At 43.6% G+C, this 23,310-nt stretch overlaps 1 protein-coding gene across 1 annotated transcript in view; it reads right to left on the bottom strand.

Annotated features, from left to right (window-relative positions):
• Positions 1 to 17,226, bottom strand: part of LOC114923592 (tumor necrosis factor receptor superfamily member 10B-like) — a 36,881-nt gene extending 19,655 nt beyond the window's left edge. The window contains exon 1 of the mRNA XM_029286720.1: positions 17,179 to 17,226. Coding sequence (XP_029142553.1) covers positions 17,179 to 17,226 — 48 coding nt within the window. The remainder of the gene's footprint in view (positions 1 to 17,178) is intronic.
• Positions 17,227 to 23,310: the final 6,084 nt, after the last annotated feature.

Raw genomic sequence — 23,310 nt, 5'->3', positions numbered from 1 at the left:
TTTCCTTCTGGATGCATATGATCTGGTTTTCCCATTTCACCATTGTCCTCTTTCAGAACTGTGAGCACCCGGAGTTGTGTGGAGTTGAGCAACCTCTAAATTTTGGAAACTAAATGAAATAAATTTCCTCCCAAGCTACTGAGAAGAAAAAGGACTAAGGTTAGCAGCCATTCACAGATTTGCTTGCCTTGTTCAACCCTTGCGATTCTCAAGTTAACTTATTAAACTAACATAGGTTAGTCTCAGCACAGGTAACCGAGGCTAACAAATCTGCTCATTTGGTAGTCTTGAGGGTTAAAGCAGGCGCGAGCCGGATTAGTGCCTGGATGGAAAACTACCAGGAAATTCCAGGACCGCGAATTCATAGATTGTGAAGATAAAAAAATATTCTGAAAGAAAATACAGGTAGTTCTCGACTTGCAAAGGTGTGTTTATTGGCCGTTCAAAGTTACAACGGCACTGAAAAAGCGACTTAGGATCATTTTTCACCCTTACGACCTTTGTGGCATCCTCATCACAATTCAGAGGCTTGGCAACTGGCTGGTATTTATGATGGTCGCAGTGTCCTGGGCTCATGTGATTGTGCTTTGAGACCTTCTGACAAGCAAAGTCAGTGGGAGAAGCCAGATTCACTTAACAACTGTGTTACTAACTTAACAACTGCAGTGACTCACTTAACAAACGGGGCAAAATGGGGCAAATCCCTCACTTAGCAACTGAAATGTTGGGCTCCATCGTGGTCGTATGTCGAGGAGCTACCTGCAATGACTCAGCACTTATTAAAGCATTTGCCAAGAAACTGCACGATTGAGTTCATGTGGTTAGTAGAACGCTCTGCCAGCCCTTTAGGGCCTCTATATTTGTGTAACACTGATAAGTTCCAAGTCGGCAGGGCTTTTGTTTGCAAATGCTGCCACCACCACCGTGTAGAATGGGGGAGCTTAGAAAAACACCGGAAGGGAGAATGGAATGCCAGCCATTAACTTCTGAAAAGCACAGAAGGAGGAAAATGTGGGAGGAAAGAAATCTGGGGGGGGGGAGGGGGGAAGAAAAGGTTGGTCCCCACTCATTTCTAATCCTGAGAAATCTATTTACAACCCACGTGGATCTCCATACAGATAAACTCCATGGGAGCTCAAAGGCCAGCATGAACCCAGTCAGCCAAGGAGACTTGAGATGTTCTTTAACAATAAAAGGACTCTGAGCTATCTGTCCCATCGCCCAAACAAAGGTAAAGCCAGCCCATTCATTCATTCATTCATTCTCAATCAATCAATCAATCAATCAATCAATCTAGCCACCCATCTCATCTACGTGACTCAATTAAACACTGTCATAACAAATGACCCAATAAGGAAAAACTAAAATAAAAACAAGCATTACAATTCCTTTAGAGTGGTAGACTGCTTTGAAACACATCGAATTTGGTCCTCAGCTCACGCTGACATGAAAATGTTGTTCTGGAATTCATCGTTTGTTTGGTACGCAATGCACAAACTAGAACTTGTCGGTGTCAGCTGCCTTGTGACTCACTACATTATTCCTTATGGGAAAAATTTGTTTGGTACTCATCGCTTTTGATACCCATCATGTCTCCAGGAACCAATTAACCACGAGTGCCACTGTATTGCTCAGTTAACTTTAATTTTTTTTTCAAGCTAACCAAATATCTAAGCCACACAACAATTACCAAATTCAGGACAATCCTAACCTTGCTGAGATTTAAAGCCCTCCCAACAGCTGTTTTGAGAGGAAATTAAGGGATATGCCGTATGAACAAAGATGATTGTCTCTGTAATGAAAGAGTTCCTGAAAATTAACCTATCTTGTATTATAGTGGCCTTAGGAGAAAGCTACAGCTAATATTTCTCCAACAATAAATCAATTTCAATTCATTGTAATCGTAATTTTATTTCTCTGAATGTAGCTAATATTGATTTGCTATTTGTAAAGTAGATCATGCATTAATTGCACCACTTTTATAATTATTGCTATTTTTTTTTTACTTGCCCAGAATTGGGGTTTTTTTTCTTTTGAATTGAATAATGTTTATTACTACTACTACTTTATAACTTGCCCTTTATTCCAGAGTACAAAAAAACAAAAGAATAAAATGAAATAAAAGAGAGACTACTTCAAACGTTTAAAACAGTAGTAATCCTAACAGAATATTAGAATAACAGAATAACAGAGTTGGAAGGGACCTTGGAGGTCTTCTAGTCCAACCCCGCACCTCGCTCAAGCAGGAAATCATATACCTGCTTGACTGAAATGACAAATGGTTGTCCAATCTCTTCTTAAAAATTTCCAGTGTTGGAGTACCCACAACCTCTGGAGGCAAGTCGTTCCACTGATTAATTGTTCTAAACTGTCGGGAAATTTCTCCTTAGTTCTAGGTTGCTTCTCTCCTTGATTAATTTCCCTCCATTCCTTCTTATCCTGCCCTTCAGTGCTTTGGAAAATAGGTTGACCCCTCTTCTTTAGGGAAGCCCCTTAGATATCAGAACACTGCTATCATATCACTTCTAGTCCTTCACCCGTAGTCCTAGAGAGACACAGATACATCTTTATAATATCACCCCTAGCCCTAGAGAGACACAAAACTCCGCAATGTGGATGATGTGGGTGTGACTGTACGGTCTCAAATGCATGGGTAAAATATTAATTCTCCCCCGGAACCCCAAAATAATCAGTGTGGGCATTTGCCTGGCTTCTGAGGCAACGACATGTCAAAAGTAGGGTATTCCAACGGACAAGGCCTTCTTTGGCATCTTCACAATTGGGGATGAGTCACATGTTGAGATGGGGGGGGGCTATTGAAATCAAATAAAATTCTTCATCCCACTTTGGTGCTCAGCTGCCCATTCCCCCCCCCAATAGATACTCTCAGTGCTTCACTGTTTTTGGAGATTAATGGGGAGGGATACTTTAGTCCAGGGGTAGTCAACCTTGGCTCTTTTATGACTCGTGGACTTCATAAAAGCACAGCTGGCTCAGGAATTCTAGGAGTTGAAGTCCACGAGTCATAAAAGAGCCAAGGTTGACTACCCCTGCTTTAGTCAATCTCATATACGATATTTCTCTGCAAGTTAGCAATTCCTTAAACCAGCACCTATTTCTCTTGTTTTTCTGCAATCTCCTTTCAGCTTCATTACTGTTTGGAAGAAGGAAGCGAAGCTTGATGATATTCAGAGATTCTCCCTCTCTGATTCATGCCGGGGAAACAGATGCTTTAACAACAGGACCAAACAGGCAAAATACGCAAAGGAAATTCCTGAGTCTGTTCTGTGTTAAATTATTAGTTAAACCAAGCACTCCTTACCCCACTCTAATCGGCAACAATGCCTTCATATTCCCAGCACGCAAAGGTATATTTAGGTTTTCTCCAGAAGTTCTCAATAGGAAGCACTACAAAACTGAGGTTAACTTTGCATAAGAAACTTACAATCAACTGAGATATTGTTGAGATGTTATTACTAATGGCCATGGCTTCCTGCAGGTGAGAAAAGGCAGGTGTCATTCTCTCCTTGCCTCTTGGGACTGAAAGCCCCCAAAACAGCTGTCCCAAGGGGGAACCCTTCTTCCTTTAAATCCCAAAGTGCTCCACTGACACTAATAATAATAATAATAATAAAATTGGAAGGGACCTTGGAGGTCATCGAGTCCAACCCCCTGCTCAGGCAGGAACCCTACACCATTTCAGACAAATGGCTGTTCAGTCTCTTCTTAAAGACTTCCATTGTTGGAGCATCCACCGCTTCTGGAGGCAGGTCGTTCCACTGGTGAATTGTTTTAACTGTCAGGAAGTTTCTCCTTAGTTAATAATAATAATAATAATAATAATAATAATAATAATAATAATAATAATAATAATAATAATAATAATAATAATAATAATGATGATGATGATGATGATGATGATGATGATGATGATGTTGGAAGGGACCTTGGAGGTCATCGAGTCCAACCTTCTGCTCAGGCAGGAAACCCTACACCATTTTGGACAGATGGCTGTCCAGTCTCTTCTTAAAAACTTCCAGTGTTGGAGCATTCACCGCTTCTGGAGGCAGGTTGTTCCACTGGTTAATTGTTCTAACTGTCAGGAAGTTTCTCCTTAGTTCTAAGTTGCTTAGAACTGTTCCTCTTAACTTTTTTCCGCTACTGCCTTTCCAGAGATATTGGTGCAATGCTTCTGTGCCTCTCCTCCCCCATTCTTTTGTTCTCCTGGGAGATATTTCCTGCATGAGTCACGGCTTCTCAAACATGCACCTTGCTTTGCCTTGCCGTCACACCACTTGAGGTGTGTCCAGACATGCAAGGAAGGATGGGGAGAGAAGGCAGGAACTTTGGGAGCAGTAAGCATTGGGCCCCTCCTGAAAAATTCTATGCAGTGAAGATGAAACGGTGGTTTAAATTAATATAACGTTTTCCCCACTCTGAGTGGCAGAGCTAGTTTGAAACCGCTCTCTCACACCAAGAAGGAACATAGCATCAGTCCAGCAGTCAAAGGGAAGAAAGAAAAAAAAAATCAGCAACAAGTGCCACAGCATAAAACTCTTGGTCAAGGGTTCTGAAGCCCCTTGTTTCGATAGTTTTAGAGCAGTGGTTCTCAACCTTTTTAATGCCGCGACCCCAACCAGTCGTAAGTCGAGGACTAAACCGGTCGTAAGTCGAGGACTAAACCGGTCGTAAGTCGAGGACTGAACCGGTGGTAAGTCGAGGACTACCCAACCGGTCGTAAGTCGAGGACTTTCCCTGCCCGGGAGCACCGCACATGCGTGGTTCCGCCCCCTGCGCCGGCCGAGGCGTAGCTGGCAAGCGGCAGAGACGGAGCAGGCCGACCACCAGCTGGCCCAGCTCAAGGGAGGTAAGGCACCCGCCGGAAAAGGGGGAAAAAATGGCGGACAAAAAAAATGGTGGACAGCCTTTCTTGGCGACCCCCATGAAATGGTCGATCGACCCCAAATGGGGTCCCGACCCACAGGTTGAGAACCACTGTTTTAGAGGGTTACCAAACAAACAGAATTGTATCTGTTAAAAAAAATAGAACTTGCTTCCTCTTCATGGGATTTTCAAACTGGAAAACTCGGATCTGTATCAAAGCAAGCCCTTTAAAAAAATAAATAAATAAAAACAGGTTGATAGAAATAGCATGGGCTATGGAATATCTATTTTCAGCCCTAGACTTATATATTTTTTTTTCCTGACAGATATTGTAGATATTCAGACAGGATTGTCAAATACCCTAGAAGTTACCTCAAGCCTTACATTCCACAACATGGTCTTTGTGTTTGACAGGAATGATGGTGCCAAAGCTAATACAATCAAATCTATTCATTCAGAGAACAAAATAGGTTTAAGTCGTTTACCGGCTTTTATCAAGGAGTCCAGATAGTGATTACTTTCATTGGCAAATAACATCCTTTTTTTTTAACGCACTACTCAAAATAACCCTACAAGACAAGCCTTTAATATTAATCCAGCTTAATATATTAACAAAGATGGGATTATCTCGGATCTCTTACCACAAAAACCAGTTAATGCAATTACTGTTGCAGAACTCAGAGCACCGTAACAAAGTATACAAAAAAAGCAATCATATTATTTCAGATTCCTAATGTATTTTCTTTTATATATATATATATATATATATATATATATATATATCCTTTTTCACTTTACAAAAAACAAAATACAAAATACATTTTTTTCCTTAACAGTACTGTGTCCTATATCTCTTACATTTATTTACAATTATTTACATCACTTCTCATACTTTTTTATTCCTCAATTCTAACCAGTTGTAACACTTGTCCCATATCTCATAAAATTCTGTAGCTTCGTCTTTGATTTCCAGAGTAAGTTTGTACATCTCAGCGCATTCTAGTATCTTGCTAATGTATTTTCAATGTTCTCCCTCTGACAAAATACCTGCACATACAGGTAGTCCATTAATTTAGTGACCAAAGTTACGATGCAACTGAAAAAAGTGAGTTATGACCTTTTTTCATATTTATGACTGTTGCAGCACCCTTTGATCACGTGATCAAAATTCATGTGCTTAGATACTGACTCATATTTATGGTGGTTGCAGCGTTCCGGGGTGATGTAATCACCTTTTGTGACCTTTTGGCAAGCAAAGCCAATGGGGCAGCCAGATTTACATTACAATTGTGTTACTAACTTAACAACTGTGGCAAGAAAGATCATAAAATGGGGGCAAAACCCATTTAACAACTCTTGGCCAAGGATTCTTAAGCCCCTTGTTTCAATAAGAGGGTTACCAAACAAACAGAATTGTATCTGTTAAAAAAATAGAACTTGCTTCCTCTTCAAGCAGGAGAAACAGAAATTGTGGGATCAACTGTGGTTATTAAATTGGTATTAAGAATAAAAGTACATTTCAGATATTTTGTTCATGTACCAGGAGGGTGCACCAAAGTCAGGCGCCACAGACCATTCACATTTTTTCTCTTGATAAAATATTACCATACTTAGGAAGGTTGAGACATGCCTCAAAAAAAAAATAAGAAAGGGTATAGAACAGTGTTTCTCAACCTTGACCATTTTAAGGCATGTGGACTGTGGAATTCTGGGAGTTGCTGGCTGGGGAATTTTAAGCATTGCTGGCTGTGGAATTCTGGGAGTTGAAGTCCACATGCCTTAAAATTGTCAAGGTTGAAAAACACTGGCATAGAAGAAAACAGCAACTGATCGGAATATTAATTTATATAATAAATGGCTGGGTGGAATCCGAGTTTGGATATACTGTACCCTGTATATTTTTTTTAAAAAAAGATTTTCAGCAGTCAGTGCTACCAGACTCTCTAAAAAATGCACAGCCAAGTGGATAATGATAATGATATGCATCTTAAGCCAAGAGACTCCCCCGCATTCCAGCTTAATTAATACTGAATCGGTCTGGAAACCTTTCACCTACTTCTAAGATGATAAAAGTGGTGTCCAGCAAATGTGCTTGGCAGAGTTTCCAGAGGAGAAACCATTTTGTCTGTTACTGTAAAGAACGGCAGAGCCTGACAAAACTAGCCAGTCTACGTTTGGTGAAATTGCTCATGGTCTACAATCACCGTTATGAGACACTTCTCCCCCAAAGAAAACGTGTATCATACAACAATGGTTCTCAACCTTTTCTTCATCTTGAACCCCTTTTAAATAAAGGGGTCCGTGGACCATAGGTTGAGAACCACTGCCCTAGAAGAAGTACTGCAAATAGGGGGTCTACAGAGGTCCTGCCTCCATCCCAGGGGAAATGTCTATGGAGATTCTCAGTCATCCAGGTCCAAAAGGCAACTGGTCTTTCTTTTTCCCCCCATGAAAATGTTTCGCTTCTCATCCAAGAAGATTCTTCAGCTCTGACTGGATGATGGGGAATGGAAGGATTTGTCTGCAAGGAGTATAAAACCTTCCACTCCCCACTGTCCAGTCAGAGCTAAAGAAGCGAGACATCTTCAAAGAAAAACAAGAAAGTCCAGTTGCAACTTTGTGACTTTCACAAGAGAGTAAGCCACCTAGACAAAGCGCTATAGGCTTCCCCAAGTCACACATCCACGCTGCAGCCAGAAAGTTTAATTATTAATTATTTAAATTATTTGTTGTTGTTAGTTGCAACCCATCGTGACCCCATATGGACAACATTCCTCCAGGCCTTCCTGTCCTCTACCATCTTCTGGAGTCTATTTAAGCTCACGCCTACTGCTTCAGTGACTCCATCCAGCCACCTCCTTCTCTGTCGTCCCCTTCTTCTCTTGCCCTCCATCTTTCCCAGCATGAGGCTCTTCTCCAGGGAGTCCTTCCTTCTCATTAGGTGGCCAAAGTACTTGAGTTTCAACCGCAGGATTTGGCCTTCTAAAGAGCAGTCAGGGTTGATCTCCTACACCGGCCCGAGTTTCTCTGTGCAGTGCTGCGTGAGTTCCCAACTTAATAAATGACGGGAACACGGAGAGGCCTTGAATCAATTGCCTGTGTTAGGAGATAACCTAAGCTTAAGGACACCTCGAAAGCCACAAGCCTTGCGCTCAGCAAAAAATAAGTGTCTTGGAGTAGGAGAGAAAATATACAGATGTTATTCCACCTCCCCACCTCCCTCTACTTCTAACAGCAAGGCAACGTGATTCTCCCAGCTGGGGAATTCTGGGAGCTGAAGTCCACAAGTCTTAAAGCTGTCAAGGTTGGACACCCCTGTCTTGGAGCAAATGTTAAGAACTGAAAAGTAGCTCAATTGCACAATCCCGCTGATGCAATCCCGTTTTCTCCCTTTGGCTCCCTGCAGGAAAAAAAAAAAGGATGACATCACCTTCTCTTTATCACTGCCTTTCAGGAGCATTTGGTTGTTCTGCAGAAGTCAGTCCCTCTTCCCCACCACCACCCCCCTCGCGCAGAAAGGCAAAAAAAGATAAAAGCCCAGCCAAGGTTTGCCTCAAAAGATAAACACATTAAAGTTGTTGCTAACCCTTCAGGAGAAAACTTGACTTTTGGGCGGTTGAAATGGCTTCAGAGTGAATCATAATGGCTAAATAAGCCTGCTTTACTGTACTTTTACGAACACGGCGTGGGGATTCCCCTCGCCCAGGGAAGCTACAGGATCATTCAGCATGCTGTCTGAACCCAGCTAATGGTGGCTTAGTCAACCAACCTGATTTTATGAGATTTAGTATAGGACAGTGGTGGCGAACCTATGGCACGTGTGCCAGAGGCGGCACTCAGAGCCCTCTCTGTTGGCATGCGCACCGCTGCCGCCAGCAGCAGGTCCATCAGGCCGCCATCGCTGCCTGGAGCAGGAGCCCCGCCCAGCACAAAGGAGGCGAAGCGGCTGACTAGCAAGCTTGAGTAGAGGTGGTAGAGCAGAGGTCACCAACCATTGCCGATTGGTGGACTGGAAGAAAAGGGAGGGGGAAGCATTTTACATGCGTGCGTGCGCGCACGGGGCTGTGAGCATGCATGCGCTGCAAGTGGGGCAGGGCTAGTGCCTGCGTGATACTAGCCCTGCCCCGTTCTTGCGTGGTACAGCGCCTTGTATCTGTACCCTGCGGTGCGGTGGCAGCCATTTTTGCGCCTTGCAGCACGGTGGCCCATTTTTGCGCCCCTGGTTTTTGCATGCCAGAGGTGGCATTCAGAGGCACCTCCCTGGCTCCCCCCCCCCGAGGGCACCATAGTGCTGATGGGTCCCTGACACTTTGCAATAAATAAGTGGGTTTTGGGTTGCAGTTTGGGCACTCAGTCTCTAAAAGGTTCACCATCACTGGTATAGGAAGTCCTCAACTTAAGACAATTGAGCCCAAAATTTCTGCCGTTAAGTGACTTTTGCTCCGTTTTTACAACCTTTATTGCTACAGTTGTTAAGTGAACCACTGCAGTTGGTTAAGTTACTAATCTGGTTATTAAGAGAACTTGGCTTCCTCATTGACTTTGCTTGTCAAAAGGTCATAAAAGATTGACCACATGACCTTGGGACACAGCAACGGTCATAGGTATGAATTCAGCACCTGAATTTTGATCACGTGATCAGGGGGATGCCCCAAAGGGTGCAACTGTGAAAAAAATGGCCATAAGCCACTTTTTTTTTCAGTGCCGTTGTAACTCTGCATGGTCACTAAACGAACTGCTGCAGCCTGCATGTCATGCGAATTAATTCCAAGAATCTCATTAGATCTTAAAGAGTAACTCAATTCCTCAAATCTTAGGATTTCTAGATCGGAGCCCACTTTACCGATTGTACAAAACCACCCGGTTGAATATTTTTAAAAGGTCGACTATGTGGTGGGCCATAATAACACGGTAGAACAATGCTTGTTAAATAAACATTGTTTATTTATGCAACTGAATGGAACAATATTTCTTACGCCTTTACAATTTGTCACAAAATCATTTATTTATTTATTTTTAAAGTTGAGCATTTAAGGAACTGGAATCTGGAAAGACAAATTGTCCCAAAAAGCAACTGGACTTTTTTGAGTTGTTGTTTTTTTTCTTTTGAAAACCTTTTGCTTCTCATCCAAGAAGCTTCTGCAGTTTAGAACATTTCCAAAGGGGAAAAAAACCCAAAAAGTTCAGTTGCCTTTTGGAAAAAAGCACCTTTGGGACGAGCACGACCTGGATGATTGAGAATCTCCATAGACCTTTGGCAATATTGATACATTGGACATTACCAGCTACTATGGTAATGCTGATGTTAGCCATGCTGTCTAGCAATTATGGGAGTTGTAATACCAACACAAGGAGAGCCCCATCTTGAGAGAAACCTACTCTAAGGGCAGGGGATCTTTTTCAGTTAATGCCAACACAGTTCGGGTACGGTGTGGGACAAGGAGATAAGGATTAAGAAAACGGTCATTTAATGAAAGCGGCAAAACATAAAATAAAAACCAAGACAAATAAGAACACTTAAGGAGAGCTGTTGAAGGACGGTGGCCTGTTCTTTAAATAGGCTAAGAAATCAAACAGCTGCAGAGAGCAGCCCAGGAAAAAACAACAGGAAAAGGAAAATACTCTTGTCCGCAGTGAAAGTGAGAAAACAAACATATCCATATCCCAATCTTGCCCCGACTTATTTCACAACCCGGGTAGGTGTGTACATCACACACAGATACACAACAGAAGAAGGCAGGCACTCACCCTCTGACAAATAAAAACAAACTGAGCCGTTCTGGAAACGATTGTCAAGCAAGCAGGAAGCATTTCGTTGTGAACAGGTCAGAAGTAAAATAATAATAATAATTGTCCCTTTTTCAACATATACTGGAGGATTAGGAAGCTCTGCCAAGGATCAGCTCCGCAACAAGGAATTCCCCACATTTATACAGGACAGGCTGTTACTTTTTAACTCGGTCTTTAGGAATGGCCTCTAGTCTCTTGTCATTTAAATACACTGTTGTACAGGTAGTCCTCAACTTACAACCGCGAAATGGTCAGCGTGAAATGGTCACGAGTGTAAAAAATGTTCATAAGTCACTTTTTTCAGTACTGTTATAAGTTCGAACGGTCACTAAACGAAGTAAGTTATGGACTATCAGTACTTGAGGTCCTCTCATCACTTCGCCAGGCTCAACAAAGCCCACACCTCCACATGTTTTTCTTTCCAAGTTGCTTATCTCCTTGATTGTTCTCCTCTGACACATTCGGATTTATTAATGACCTTCCTACAATGGCTAGAGCTGAACACAACATCCTAGGGATGATCTGACCAGAGAAAAATGACGATTTCTGTTGATCTTGGCGCTATCCTTTTCTTGATGCAGTCTAGAAATGCATTTTTATTTCTGCAGTTGCATCGCATTGTTGGCTTATATTCCGTTAGCCATCCACAAAGGCACCCAGAATCCCTTTGCCTTATATTACTATCTCGTATGCTTCCCCAGTTTTAGTGTGGATATTCACCTTGCTCCTTTCTGCCCCTTGTTTCAACTTCTCAAATTGCTCCTCTATCTTGATCCTATTCTCTCAGCCACTTACTATATCACATCTTTGTGTTGTCTGCCTACTTTTTAACCCTTTAGCCAAGTCATTTACAACAAATACGGAACGTTCAACAATACCTGCTCAGAAACTAAGCTCTATGACCTTGGCAACTTTAAGGTGTGTGGAGTTTAACTCCCAGCGCTGGTGAGTTTACAGATCTATGGATTAAATTCGGAAGCTGAAAAATATCTCCTGGAGCAAAACAGTGAATTACTTGTCAATTGTTTCTGAGAAAACAAAACATATATATGGCTGTTTAGTCACTAGGAACCATTGATGAAGTATCTGTAAACTTGTAAATTGCATGTGTATATAACCTTCCCTTATTCCCTGCTTATCTTATTATTATTTAGATCTTACATCAGTTAAACCACCCATGCATCTAATGAAATAAGCCACTGTTCGCAAAAGCTTGCACCTTTTAGCAAATTGTGTTAATCTGAAAAGGCATTACCAAACACTTTGCGAATTTTATACTCCAGAAAGATTTTGTGTTTGCCGGATAAGCGCATTTGGGGGGAGGGGGGAAGTATTTTCTTACAATCATTACTGACCACTCCCAATCCTTGGTGACTCAGATGATCAAATAAATTAAAGCACTAATTATCCAGCAAGGTCATGACCTTAACCATTCCAAGCTCTCTGCTGTTGTGCATGTGATGGAATCACACTGGCTCCGTGGGAAGCACCTTACTGTGCAAAACAACCATGTCAAATCAGGCTAGTTCTACCTTGTTAAATTTTAACAGAAAGTTTGGCTGCAGAAAATCAAGGCTGGCTCTTTTAGTTGATCCCCTTAAAAGGAATCAGTCAGCGGCATTATTTTAGACTGCCTTGGGCCATTCCGATTTGGTCTTCCCTGCTGTCACTTTGAGCCAGCACAATAATGATAGAAATTGCCCTGTTAGATTTGCACCCACTTTCTGCCCCCAATAGTAGTGTAGACAAAACCAATATAAAACAATTTTTCTATTTCATTTGTATGTTACAAATTCTGTAAGGTAGTGAAGTTCAGTTTCTCAAGTCCAAAACTGTCTACAGCCTCCTCAACAAGTGTGAGTATGACTGAATTCACGCAGCACACACAATTTAAGCAACTATATTTGAGTCTGAGCATGCTTTGTGAATCCAGATGTGGGATCAGAATTTGATTCAAGTGAACACAGAGACACTATCCTTAAATATGTCAGTTTAAGCCAAGAAGCTTTACCCACATGTTCAACGCTAGATAACTGGATTAATTCTAGAAAGCACAGGTGAGTCATTCATAGTTAGGGTTTCCTGCCTGGGCAGGGGGTTGGACTAGATGACCTCCAAGATCCCTCCCAACTTCATCACCACCATCACCACCACCATCACCACCACCACCACCACCACCATCATCATCATCATCATCATCATCATCATCATCATCATTATTATTATTATTATAAAACAAGAGTACAGTATATATTTCTAGGCTTTTCCTGGGTATTTCAGCTATTTCATTAAGCCAGGATTTATTTAATTGTGCTTTATTACATGAACCTAGTGAGTCAAAACCAAATAAAGGATAAAATCCAAGTTCTAAATTATTCGGAAATTATTCCTTCAAAAAGCTGGCATGTAAATAACAATCTGCAATCCACTACCAATAATTTGATTCAGTGCCAGTTCAATCACTGCTTAGCTTACTGAATGCTTCGCTTTCTTGCATTCCAATATTTTATTAGTTTGTCAAAATATAAAATACAGAAGTAGAAAGAAAAATGAAAATAAGGGGAAAATAAGGGAGGAAAAAGGGAAGAAAAAATGTAGGGGAAAGGGAAAAAGAAAAAAAAGCATTAACTCCTTTTGATGCAGTAGAATGAAGTAATAACACAAAACTTCAATTTTATACTTTTATATAATATATACTAACCGTTTTTATAACAACAAACCTATTTAATCAACAAAACCGAACTGAATGCATTGCTGGCAACTGAAGCAAAGCAACTACTTCTAAGATTTCCATTTGCTGTCAACCAGAAAGATATTATTTATTGAAAAAAAATTTGTTTGCCTCTCATCTCACCATGAGACCACTCTTAATGTTAAGCAGATCCACATTTCTTTTCAATGAAGTTTCAACGTAAAAGTGACCCACTGATTTTGTCCCTAAAAATTATCAGTTTATAAGTTTGGACAGCTCCTGATCCATACTGAAATTTTCCCTAGCAACTCCAGATTACCAGAAATCATTGATAAACATTGTAACGGTCTGGAAAGCAACCCGGTCCAAGTGCAAACTGATCACTCTGAAGGCATCCAAAATTTTAACAAGTCTGATTTTAGTAGCACCTTTTAAGATGAACACGCGTTGATATAAGGCACAAACTTTTCTAAGCTGTCACTCCCTGCATCAGACAGGTGAAAGGGCCCTTCAGTTGATTTAGGATTTAAACACATCGAGAAAAGGAAAAGAAAACGGAAATGCAGGGGAAAGTTCCATGGGGAAAATTATAAGGGGCAGTTTAGACTTTATATTATTTTTATTTATTTATAATTTATGTAATTATATTATTATTCATTATATAGTTATTGTATATATTTTATGGTTATGTTAAGTTGATATTTGTTTTTAGAGTTAAAGTATGTTTATATTTGATTGTATTATGGTTGGGTAGTTTTAATTAGACTTGGGATGATATGTGCTTAACCCTGTATTCAGTTCTGGGAAGTCCGGGGGGGGGGGGATGAAGGAGGGTAGAGATATGTAAAAGTTGGTGTATTAAAATGTTGTAGAGAAATAATGTAAAGTTTTATGAAAAGGAGATGCTCGGCCGGTACCCCCAAACTGCATCCGAAGGATGAGAAAAGGAAGGAGGTGGGATGTGTGGGGTGGCTGGAAGAGAGGACAGAGGTGCAGGTAGGAGGATAGGAGGGAAGTAGGTAGGAAGGGTGAAAGAAAGGGTGGATGCAGGGGGGGGGGGCTGCCGAGCTGCTCTGAAATTTTTATGTCTGTATTCTTTTTTTTTTATTAATGTATACCATATTTGTATTAAGACTTTGGGGGGGGGGTTAGTTGAAAAATTCTTAAAAAGTTTTAATTGAAAAAAAAATTATAAGGGGCAGTTTATGCTTTTTATATCAATTCACTCAAAAGCACCGATTCTAACGGGGCTTCGTTGCAAACAAGACTGAAATCCAATGATTTGGGGTGCAGTTCAGAGGTGGAGGCCTATTCATGGGTTAAGTGTGTGCAGGATTGCAGCTTTAAGTTAAAACCTGGCGAGCAAGTAAAAGAAGAAAATAGTATACTGTTAATTAATGTCAGCTATCAGCTAGAAATGTACTGGGGGAAATGCAGTGTGTTGCCGATGATTGCATCATAAAGGAGACGGAGGGGAGGTCCCAACAGCCAGGTCTAGGGCGAAGAGAGGCTTCAAGGGAGGATCCAGAATCAGGGGCTTTCCATCTAGGAGTTTCCAAAATTCCCAGGTAGCAAATATCCTGTCAGCCCCCAAGTTCGCATTGTTAGCCAGTACAATGTGAGGGGTTGTTCACATGGATTCTAACTTAGCCCAGCAATGCTAATCAGTTCACAGGGGTCTCTCCAGACAGAAGGGGGGGAGGGAGGAAAGGGGGGGGGAGCAAATTTTCTTCTGGATTGGAGTGTCCAAAAAAACCCAAAAAACAAAGTCATACATCTCTCTCCTTTCACTTGGTGGATGTTTGCAAACAACGAAAGTGCATTTTTATGCAGGACCAAATTGCACTCTTGAGACAGGCTTGAGTTAAACTTAGTAACAACAGTTAACACCACCACACCAACAGGTTCCTGGGAGACACTTGCAGCAGGCCTGGATACAACTCAAGGATGTCACCCCCCCCTTTCCTGGAAAAATCCTTTCCTCTGCCTCTTCAAACACCCCCGATTCGGCCTCTTGGTGGGCTGAATCTCACCCACCCGGTGTGACTTCTTTCTCCAAAAACGTCCTAGGAATAGGTCTATGGAGATGTTCAATCATCCAGGTCATGGTTGTCCCAAAGGTGCTTTTTTTTTTTTTTTTTTCCAAAAAAACAACTGGACTTTTTTCTTTTTCCATTATTTTTTTTTTTTGAAAACTTTTCGCTTCTGCTCCAAGAAGCTTCTCCAGGTCTGAAGGTCTTTTCAAAGGAAAAAAACCAAGCCTAGTTGCTTTTAAATAAAAAATAAAAATATATAAGAAAAGCACCTTTGGGACATCCTGGGAGTGGGAAAAGCTCCTAGGAATGTCGCTCTTGCTTTATAGTCGAGTCACTTGAGAAATACCGTTCGCTAAGGACAGGTTGGGAAACGAATTGGGGGGGAAATTCCGTCCTTTTTGCTTATATATATAGTCCAGCCCAGGTTGTACATCTCCACCTTGTCCATTTCTAAACCCACGCGTGAACACACCCCGTTCGCTTCACGAGCCTCACACCCACTTGCCTAACTTGCGGGTCACAGTCCCGTTTTAACTCGTGCCCTCCCCGAACCAACCCGCGACGGGAAGAGCTCGGTTACTGTACGAATACGGTACACGGAAACTTTTGACACGCAGGGCTTGCGACTTCACCTGTAGGGCCCCGCAAAAGCCGCCGCGCTTCTGGAGGGAGATACTTGCCCGGACATGTTCCGCATGTCTTCCCTGGGGGGTCTTCTCTGCAGGGCGATCCTCCCCGACCACCACACCCACACACACACACACACACACGCACAACCTCAAGGCCGGAGACGGTCCCGGGCAAATTTCAGGAGCGCCCCTCCCCCACTCTCCCGTTTTCCTAAGGGCGGGGGCCGCCGCGACGCCTCCTTCGCCCGGCATGGCCAAACTTCACTTGGCGGGACGAGGGGCTCGTCCTGGGAAAGGGAAGGGGAAGGGGAAAAGAAGGGGAAAGGAAAGGGGAAAGGAAAGGGAAAGGAAAGGAAAAGGAAAGGGGAAAGGAAAGGGAAAGGAAAGGGAAAGGAAGAGGAAAGGAAGGGGAAAGGAAAGGGGAAAGGAAAAGGAAGGAAAAGGAAAGGGGAAAGGAAGGAAAAGAAGGGGAAAGGAAAGGGGAAAGGAAAGGGAAAGGAAAAGGAAAGGGAAAGGAAAGGAAAAGAAAGGAAAAGGAAGGGGAAAGGGAAAGGAAGGAAAAGGAAGGAAAAGGAAGGAAAAGGGAAAGGAAAGGGGAAAGGAAAGGGGAAGGAAAGGGAAAGGGAAAGGAAGGAAGAGAAAGGAAAAGGAAAGGAAAAGGAAAAGGAAAGGAAAGGGAAAGGGAAAGGAAGGAAAAGAAAGGAAAGGAAAGGGAAAGGAAGGGGAAAGGGAAAGGAAGGAAAAGAAGGGGAAAGGAAAGGGAAAGGAAAAGGAAAGGGAAAGGAAGGGGAAAGGGAAAGGAAGGAAAAGAAGGGGAAAGGAAAGGGAAAGGAAAAGGAAAGGGAAAGGAAGGGGAAAGGGAAAGGAAGGAAAAGAAGGGGAAAGGAAAGGGAAAGGGGAAAGGAAAAGGAAAGGGAAAAGGAAGTGGATCTGAGCGCGCGCTTCCAACTCGCCTGCAGCCCAGCCGTTCCAAGCGCCGGGGAGAGCCGCCGAGTGCAGAAAAGTAAACAAAACTTTCCCGCTAGTGTGTGTGTGTGTGTGTCTGGGGGGGGGGTGTGTGAAATAACCCCAGGTAGGCAAGTCCGAAGCCCCGCGCGCGTCGGGACCAAAAGGCGCGGCGCCCGGAGGAAGCCCGCCTGGCACTCACCAGCAGGTAAGCCAGGCTGCAGAGCGTCAGGAGCCGCGGGGCTCGCATGGTGGCGAGGAGGCGAAGGGAGCCGGGAGCCGGGAGCCGCCGCCGCCGCCGCCCGGGGGAAGGTCGGGGTCTCTGTGCTCCCGGGCCTGGAGAAGCGCCTCTCGGGAGGCGAAAGCGGGAAAGGCCGGCCGGCCGAGCGAGCGTCCAAGGAGCGCCGTCCGAGGCTGCCGGGGCGCGCAAGGCGGTGAGAAGCTACCGGGCGACGAAGGCGAGTTTCGGCCGGACTCGCGCAGCTGCAGAAGGCGCGACGAATAACTTTTCTAAGTTAGCGGGTTGCTTTTAAACCCGACTGCTGCGAGGAGGGAGGGGTTAAGGCACGTGGCTCCTCCTCCTCTTCCTCCTGCTGCTGGCATCTCGGAGTTGAAGAGCCCAGGTTGCGCGGCCGCCTCCCTCCCCCCACCCCCCCCCCGCTTGTCATCCTTGCTTCTGCAGAGGAGGAATTTTATTTTTTTTGCAACCTCCTTCGGGGACTTTCCACATCTGTCCCGCAGCTGAAGCCTCAAAGCCCTTTTGGCTGCCTCCTGGAAGGAGAATGCGCTTATCTCGAGGTCCATCGCTTTCCGGAATTGAACGGGGGGGGGGGGGAAGGCGACAAACCAGGTTAACGCGTGGCTGTTGAGTTGGAGGCTCCCCGAGCCTACCTGCTTGGAGTGGCTGTTGAGTTTGAGGCTCTCCGAGCCTGCTTGCTAACTCAGGTAGAGGGGCTTAAAAGTCCTCCGCTTTACCCCCCCCCTCCTCCCCCCCGCCTCGCCACAAGCTATCTTTTGGTGAGCCTGGATCGTGGTTTACTCAGATAAGCCCGTCTTGTGAAATGTTGGATCCTAAACGTTAAGAGGGGGGAGCGAACCGCGTTTCCCAGACTTCTCTCAGTCTAATGGACATTCGGTCAATCCGCGTTTGCAAAATAAGCTGCGGGAGAAGGGAGAGAGAGAAAACGTTCTGGGTAGGATGGGAAGATCTGTTTGCTTCAGTGTGTAGGAGGGAATTTAGAGCGTATTAGGGCTTGTTTTCTTGCAGACGTTTCATTATCCAAACTAGGTAACATCATCAGTATAGACTAGAGGGAGTGGTTCTCAACCTTTTTAATGCCGCGACCCCAACCGGTCGTAAGTCGAGGACTAAACCGGTCGTAAATCGAGGACTAAACCGGTCATAAGTCGAGGACTAAACCGGTCATAAGTTGAGGACTAAACCGGTCATAAGTCGAGGACTAAACCGGTCGTAAGTCGAGGACTACCCAACCGGTCGTAAGTCGAGGACTTTCCCTGCCCGGGAGCGCCGCACATGCGTGGTTCCGCCCCCTGCGCCGGCCGAGGCGTAGCTGGCGGCAGAGACGGAGCAGGCCGACCACCAGCTGGCCCAGCCCAAGGGAGGTAAGGCACCCGCTGGAAAAGGGGGGAAAATGGCGGACAAAAAAAATGGCGGACAGCCTTGTTTGGCGACCCCCGTGAAATGGTCGATCGACCCCAAATGGGGGCCCGACCCACAGGTTGAGAACCACTGGATTAGAGGGAGTGGGATTTGTGGAAAAGGAGGGTAGGAGGAGGAGGAGACTGTGGGGTCCTTGGTGCTCTCTGAGCTTGGTTGGTTTCTTGCAGTTGGTTTCTTGTTGGTTCATTACCCACACTAGGTAACATCATCAGTGCTAGTAAGGGATGGGATTTGCTGTAGCACTGATAATGTTACCTAGTTTGGGCAATGAAACGTCTGCAAGAAAACAACCAAGCTCAGAGAGCACCAAGGACCCCTGAGCTACAAATATTCTCCTTTGTTAGAGCATATTGACTGTTGATTATATGGAGATTTTTCAATTCTTCCAAGACTTTCTACAATAAGAAGAAAAAAAAATGGCTTCTCCCCAGCAATCTGCAAATACAAGTCCTAGAAGGGACAATTTGTTACCTTGATGTAATTTATTTTATTTTTTGGGCTTGCCTCACAAAAAAGGTGTGAGATGTAGTGAACACCGATCTGAGTAACTACTGGCTTTTGCATTCTCAGAGGGAATTGACCCTTAGTTGTCCTTTTGTGCCAACCAACCCAGGACTTGTATTTTATCCATTAGAGCAGGGGTAGTCAACCTTGGCTCTTTTTTGACTCGTGGACTTCAACTCCCAGAATTCCTGAGCCAGCTGTGCTGGCTCAGGAATTCTGGGAGTTGAAGTCCACGAGTCATAAAAGAGCCAAGGTTGACTACCCCTGCATTAGAGCTTCATTCAATTAAATCCGCTTCTACATTCTACGAGGCAAAGTTTGAGTCTTCTGTATGAGTCTTCAATATGAAACTCATTGCCAACTTTTCCTTTCTCACTCAATCTTTAAATGAAATCAAACCTGATCAAAAGTTCTATATTTTCTTTTTTTTAAAAAATCACAAATTTGTGATAGTTGGGCTACTGTTCATGCCACAGTATCTTGGGCTGACACGTGCAGTGCCAAAGCTGGAACAAAATGTGTAGTGGTTACCGCAACATGTCAATAAAGCAATCCATTTTTTATCCAGCCGCAGACCATGAAACCAAACAAAAATCACAGTTAAGATAGAGAAATGCATAACAATTCTGTACTGTTTAAGAAAAGTTGGAAGAGATGCTTTGATTTACTCTGCGAGCAACAGAGCAGTACTTGGCTGTGGTGAACAAAATAAAAATCTGTTTTTATTTTGTTGACCACAGCCAAATACTGTGGTCAGATAGTAACAATTTAAGAGAGAGTCAGAGTGGCAAGAATGTTTACTGAAGAATGAAGATAATTCCCACTGAGCACCTGCATAGAGGGAACAAAACAAATATGTTCCATTGTTTCTTCACCACATTGTTATCTGTAGGTATCTTCCTTCAGTAACAGCTGTTGGAAGGGCATTAAATCTAGCCAAGATAAATCTAGTTAACTCCTATCAACCTTGCCCACATAGTAATTTTAGCACAGCATGCTGACCCATGATTTACATAAGCATTGTTTACCGATTTAACTCTATTGATAGGGTTCACATAATACCAATCCATGAAACAATTAACTGATTGTGTTTGCCCAACAATCTAGCCATATTTTAGCATCACATATTGCAGGAACCCAGGCTGTGGTTTATTAACTTAGTGCAACCCAGTTTGTTAAGACACTCTAATCACCAATTCATCGCACAGGCTGACTTCATATTAGCATGTTCATGTGCAGTGGGCAAGTTTGCGATTGTCTGTGTTGTACAAATGCAGTCAATGTTTCTGCTACTCCATCAGTGTTACTGTCAAAATCGAGCAGTTCTGATCACACAAAATTTTATCCAGATCCTCTTCAATTCTAGGCTCACCTCTGAATTTTTTTTAAAAAAATGTAGTTCTTCAGGTGCAAACTCCCATATGCACTGGTTTTGACATACAACATAGCAATAGCACTTAGACTTATATACCACTTCACAGTGCTTTACAGCCCTCTCTAAGCAGTTTACAGAGTCAGCATATTGCCCTTAATTTTACCAACCTTGGAAGGATGGAAGGCCAAGTCATAGGCTGAGTGCCTATGTCCATATAACTCACTGCACCAGCAGACTATGTTGTTGTCTGACTGTTTGTGACTCCATGGGCTGCAGCACGCCAGGCCCCCCTGTCCTCTACGATCTCCCTGACTTTGTCCAAACTCATGTCTGTTGCGTCAATGACACTATCTAACTATCTCCTCCTTTGCTGTCCCCTTCTCCTTTTGCCTTCAATCTTTCCCAAGATCAGGGCCTTCTCATTTGGTGGCCAAAGTATTTGAGCTTCAGCTTCAGGATCTGTCCTTCCAAAGGACAGTCAGGGTTGATTTCTAGCCTAACTTATTATATCATATTAAAATATGTATTGTATTGTATTGTAATATATTGTATTGTATTGTATTGTTTATTAAAACCAAAAGCAGAAGCAGAAAAACTCAAATCAGAAAACTACCAGATGAAGCTCTCCTGATTTTCCTGTTACTTTAGTCAATGTTTTTATGAATTACAGCCCCGAAGTATTATATTTTCCTCCCTCATGGAAAAACTCATCGTCACATTGGCTTGTGCACAGGAACTTGCATTTCCTTAAGATAATTCATCCCACAACTTTGTTACACCCTGTAGTCCCAAAGGGATTAGAAATAAGTGTCATAAAATAAAGCAGTAAACAAATACCGTTCACTAAAAGAGTCATCAACCGTTTATTTTAAAAGACTTGCTAAAAAAAAAATTGGCTGATCTACCACTCTTTAAATCAGGGGTAGGCAACCTTGGCTCTTTTATGACTCATGGACTTCAACTCCCAGAATTCCTGAGTCAGCCATGCTGAGGGAAAAGGGAGAGGTTTCCAAGCTGAGCCATGCTGGCTCAGGAATTCTGGGAGTTGAAGTCCACGAGTCATGAAGGGGCCAAAGTTTCCCTCATGCTGGCTCAGGAATTCTGGGAGTTGAAGTCGACCAGTCATAAAAGAGCCAAGGTTGCCTACCCCTGATTTAAAATACTTCACGGAAAGAGTCACGTTGAATGGATTTGGAAGTCTGGAAAGAAATGTGGCATGCATGCGCATGCTGCTCAGAATGATGTAAACGTAGTCCTTGTCTTACAACAGTTCATTTAGTGACCGTTATGACGGCACTGAAAAAAGTGACTTAATGACCATCTTTCACACTGATGACCTTTGCCACATCCCCGTGGTCACTTGATCAAAATTCAGACAGATTGAATTTTGATTGACTGACCTCATATTTATTGATGCTTGCTTTGATTGACCGACTCATACTTATGACACTTGCAGCGTCCTGGGGTGCTGTGGTCCCCTTTTGTGACCCCCTGACAAGCAAAGTCAATGGGGAAGCCGGATTCACTGAACAACCGTGTTACTAATTTAACAGCCGCAGTGGTTCACTTAACCAACACAGCAAGAAATGTCGTAAAATGGAGCAAAGCTGACTTAACAACTGTCTCACTTAGCGACAAAAACTTTGGGCTCGGGTGTGGTGCTAAGTCGAGGCATTCCCTGTATTTTGAGCAAAACCGTCGGGTAGGTTTGAGTAATCTTTTTTTCCCTCTCTATTGTGTGTGTGTGCGTGCGTGCGTGTGTGTGTAAGAACTGGTGATCTATCAGTGACTCTAGCTGCCTACCAAAGAGGAAATGGAAGAATGCCCTCGAAATGCTATGAGCAATCAGCTCTAAGAGTGGCATTGACTAATTGTGCAAGCCCGGAGATGGGGTTGCGGTTTCTCACTGATTGTGAGTAGTCTAAACTCAGAACATATGCCTGGGAGTGAGTAAACTTACTGTCCAATCCTTTCTTCAGTCAATGCAAAACAATGCCATCATAAAAGTAAGCGTCTCTGTTGCCAGTATCTTTATCCTGCTTGGCTGTGAATCCCTGCTGAAAATCAAGACCTAATTTATGGCTGTCATTATAGGCATGGTGACTGTTTGGATATAGTGGTTGAGGCACCATGCTAGAAACTAGGAGACTGGGACTTCTAGTCCCACCTTAGTCGTGAATGCCNCCGGTCGTAAGTCGAGGACTAAACCGGTCGTAAGTCGAGGACTACCCAACCGGTCGTAAGTCGAGGACTTTTCCTGCCCGGGAGCGCCGCGCATGCGTGGTTCCGCCCCCTGCGCCGGCCGAGGCGTAGCTGGCAAGCGGCAGAGACGGAGCAGGCCGACCACCAGCTGGCCCAGCCCAAGGGAGGTAAGGCACCCGCCAGAAAAGGGGGAAAAAATGGCGGACAAAAAAAATGGACAAAAAAATGGCGGACAGCCTTGCTTGGCGACCCCCATGAAATGGTTGATCGACCCCAAATGGGGTCCCGACCCACAGGTTGAGAACCACTGGATTAGAGGGAGTGGGATTTGTGGAAAAGGAGGGTAGGAGGAGGAGGAGACTGTGGGGTCCTTGGTGCTCTCTGAGCTTGGTTGGTTTCTTGCAGTTGGTTTCTTGTTGGTTCATTACCCAAACTAGATAACATCATCAGTGCTAGTAAGGAATGGGATTTGCTGTAGCACTGATAATGTTACCTAGTTTGGGCAATGAAACGTCTGCAAGAAAACAACCGAGCTCAGAGAGCACCAAGGACCCCTGAGCTACAAATATTCT

This window comes from Protobothrops mucrosquamatus, unplaced genomic scaffold (genome assembly GCF_001527695.2).
Source record: "Protobothrops mucrosquamatus isolate PMUCROS unplaced genomic scaffold, P.Mucros_1.0 scaffold4707, whole genome shotgun sequence".
Taxonomy (NCBI): Eukaryota; Metazoa; Chordata; class Lepidosauria; order Squamata; family Viperidae; genus Protobothrops; species Protobothrops mucrosquamatus.
The sequence above is the reverse complement of the archived record's forward strand: the minus strand, read 5'-3'. Positions and strand labels throughout refer to the sequence as shown.